This window comes from Alligator sinensis, unplaced genomic scaffold (genome assembly GCF_000455745.1).
Source record: "Alligator sinensis unplaced genomic scaffold, ASM45574v1 scaffold778_1, whole genome shotgun sequence".
Classification (NCBI taxonomy): domain Eukaryota; kingdom Metazoa; phylum Chordata; order Crocodylia; family Alligatoridae; genus Alligator; species Alligator sinensis.
In genome coordinates this window covers 56,560-59,768 of record NW_005842946.1, presented here as the reverse complement: position 1 = coordinate 59,768, position 3,209 = coordinate 56,560, and the positions used below count along the sequence as shown (strand labels likewise).

The 3,209-nt window shown below is 60.9% G+C and overlaps 1 protein-coding gene across 4 annotated transcripts in view; it reads left to right on the top strand.

Moving 5' to 3' along the window:
• Nucleotides 1-3,209, top strand: part of CDK16 (cyclin dependent kinase 16) — a 13,399-nt gene that overhangs the window by 5,674 nt on the left and 4,516 nt on the right. For 2 of the 4 annotated variants that reach the window (XM_025192578.1, XM_025192579.1), the window contains exons 3-9: nt 404-537; nt 821-946; nt 1,294-1,350; nt 1,689-1,803; nt 2,276-2,370; nt 2,674-2,781; nt 3,017-3,140. In XM_025192578.1, coding sequence (XP_025048363.1) covers nt 404-537; nt 821-946; nt 1,294-1,350; nt 1,689-1,803; nt 2,276-2,370; nt 2,674-2,781; nt 3,017-3,140 — 759 coding nt within the window. The remainder of the gene's footprint in view (nt 1-403; nt 538-820; nt 947-1,293; nt 1,351-1,688; nt 1,804-2,275; nt 2,371-2,673; nt 2,782-3,016; nt 3,141-3,209) is intronic. The other 2 variants (XM_025192581.1, XM_025192580.1) reach the window with 2 other exon arrangements.

Sequence of the window (3,209 nt, the reverse complement as noted above, 5' to 3'; positions counted from 1 at the left end):
CCCCGTGTGGCAGAGCAAGTGGGGCTGGGGAGCAGAGCAAGTGGGGCTGGGGGGCAGAGCAGGTGGGGCTGGGAGCCTTGATGCCTGGATTCTCTGGGTGGGGAGTAAGGGCTGGTGGGATTAGAGCAAGGGGAGGTTGGAAGAAACCAGGACACCTGGGAGGAGGGGCAGGGAGTGGTGTCTGGTGCTTATAGCCAGGAGCCAGAACACCTGGGTTTTCCTCCAGCCCTGGGAGAGGAGTGGGGATTGAGGACTAAGAGGAACTTGGACACCGGGGTTCTAATGGTGCATGCCACTGTGGCTGCTGAGGGGGGGTGGCAGGGCTGCCAGCACAGGGTCCTGGAGCCAGGGCTGTGACAGTGTGTCTGTGTGCCTGGTGTGTCTGTGGTGTGTGGCCCCACAGAGATGGTGCAGGAGGACCTGAAGATGGGCTCGGATGGGGAGAGTGACCAGGCCTCAGGAACATCTTCTGACGAGGTGCAGTCGCCTGTACGGCTCCGCCTACGGCCCAGCACTGCCCGCAAGATCTCCACTGAGGTGGGGGTGGGAACAGTGGAGGGGAGGAGAGGTTTGTGGGCAGAATGGGGCATTGGGGTGCCAGGTGAAAGTTGGGGTAGTGGGGGGGCATAGGGGAGGTTGGGGAGCAGCATGGGGGTAGGATGGGGGCACTGAGGGGCTGGAGAGGGTTGGGGATAGGAGAGGGGAAACGGGAGGTTAGGGGTAGGGGTGTAGGATGGGGTTGGGATAGGAGGGGGTCCCGGGCACTGGGGTGTTAGTGGGGGCTCGAGAACCATCTCCAGTTCCCTTTGTCCTGCCCCAGGACATCAACAAGCGGCTGTCACTGCCGGCTGACATTCGCCTGCCTGAGGGCTACCTGGAGAAGCTGTCACTCAACAGTCCCCTCTTTGACAAGCCACTCAGCCGGCGCTTGCGCCGCGTCTCCCTGGTAACCCCTCCCCCTGACCCTCCTTGGACCCTCCCACAGGGCTGCCCTGCAGACTCCCCTCACCCCTCATGGGGCTCCTTTCTGTGGGACCCCACCAGCCCCCTAATTGGGAACCTCCTGTGGGCAACCCCCTTCAAGAACCCTCTCAGATCCCCTTCCCTCACCTCCCTTTCCCAGGAAACCCCCTCAGTGCATCAGATATCTCCTACTCCCCACATCCCAGTAGCAGGGGATCTCTGCTACTGCCCTGGCCCTCCCCCAGAGCCCCCCATTGGCCATTGAAACAGTCCCAGGGGCCATGGCCTGCCCCCTTCCCCTCACAGTGTCACTGTCTCTCCCTCCCTCAGTCAGAGATTGGGTTCGGGAAACTGGAGACCTACGTGAAACTGGACAAGCTGGGAGAGGTGAGAGCATGGAGGGGCACTGGGTGGAGAGCATGACTGAAGAGTGACCCCAGGTTAGGGGGGCATGAGCCTGTGCTGACCCCAACTGCAGGAGGGGCATCGCCCCAGATGGGGGCACAACCCTAGGTTGTGGGGGAGATGAGCGTAACCCCATGAGGACCCCAGATTGAGGAGCATGACCCAGGATGGGGGAACAGGACTTCAGATTGGGGGGTGGGATATGCCTTGGGGTGACACCCAGCTAGCAGGGGGGATAGGTGTGACATTGCCTTCCCCACAACCTGTGTATGTTGGGGGGTTCCCTGCACCTGACCCCACCCTCCTTTTTCTCACCCCAGGGCACATATGCCACAGTGTACAAGGGCCGCAGCAAACTGACTGACAACCTGGTGGCACTGAAGGAGATTCGGCTGGAGCACGAGGAAGGGGCACCATGCACTGCCATCCGCGAGGGTATAGGGGGTCCACTGGGGAAATGGGGGATTGGTAGAGTTCTTAAGGGCAGAAGGGGGAAGGTTCCTGAGGGGTGGGGCTGTTCCCAGGGCCTTGGGCAGGTGGGGGCCCAGGGGTGGAGGGAAGGTTCTAGGGGTTTATGGGCGAGTCACAGGCAGAGTGGGGGCATCTTGTGTCCTGGGGAGGTGGGGTGCCCTTGAGGGTACCAGAGGTGGAGGGGGTATTTCTGTGAGGGTCCCAAGGGTGGGGGGGGCTTCCTGGGGGGCCAGGCCCCTGTGGAGGTGGGGTGGGCAACCTTTGGTATGCCCCAGGGATTTTTGGGGGGGGCTCTGAGAGGTGGGGGTCCCAGGTTTGGAGAGGGCTCTGGGGGTATGGGAGGGGCACAGTAGGTGGGGACTAGGTTTGGGCCTTGGGGAAGTGGGCTGGCAGTGGAGGGAGCCTCTCCAGTGATTCTTCCCATCCTCCTGTGCAGTGTCCCTGCTGAAGGACTTGAAACATGCCAACATTGTGACGCTGCATGACATCATCCACACTGACACCGCCCTCACCCTTGTCTTTGAGTACCTGGTGAGATCCCTCCCAACCCCCTGGGACCCCCAGAAACCCTTCATCTACTCCTGGAATCCCTAGCCCCATCTGTGACCTTCAGACCTCCCCAAGAAACCTCTGGGATCCCTATAGCTGCCCCGACAATTCTCAGGCCAGTGTGCATCCATGGCTGCTGGGGCCCCCACAAACTACAAAGACCCCCCTTCCCTCCCCCTTCTCAATCTGCCATGGGATGCCTTAGACCCTGGGACCCACAAGTTCTTCCCTGCCTTCCCCACCCCCCCCCCAAAAAAATAAATAAATAAAAACACATGACCCTAGGCTTGGCCCTGCCCCCAGCAGATGACTTCCTTCCCCCCACCCCAGGACAAGGACCTGAAGCAGTACCTGGATGACTGTGGCAACATCATCAACATGCATAATGTCAAGGTATGGGGGGGAAATGGGCAGCTCTGAGGGGGTCCCTAAGGCTTTGGGGGGGAGGGAGTGAATGGAGGGGGGCAAGCCTTGGTGGAGGCTTGGGAGTGGAGCTCCTGAGGCATTCCCAAGTACTGGAGTGCACCCACTCTGGAAAGCCTGAGCACAGCTGTAGCTTGGTGGGAGCAGCAAGAAGAGGGGGAAGGATGCTCCCCCACAGTCCTGATGCTTGCCTGTCTGGGCACAGCTGTTCCTGTTCCAGCTGCTGCGGGGCCTGGCCTACTGCCACCGCTTGAAGGTGCTGCACCGTGACCTCAAGCCCCAGAATCTGCTCATCAATGAGCGTGGGGAGCTCAAGCTGGCTGACTTTGGTGAGAGCCCCCCCATCCCCTATGGCCCCCAAAAGCCTGCTTTATCAGGGAGCACAGCAAGCTCAAGCT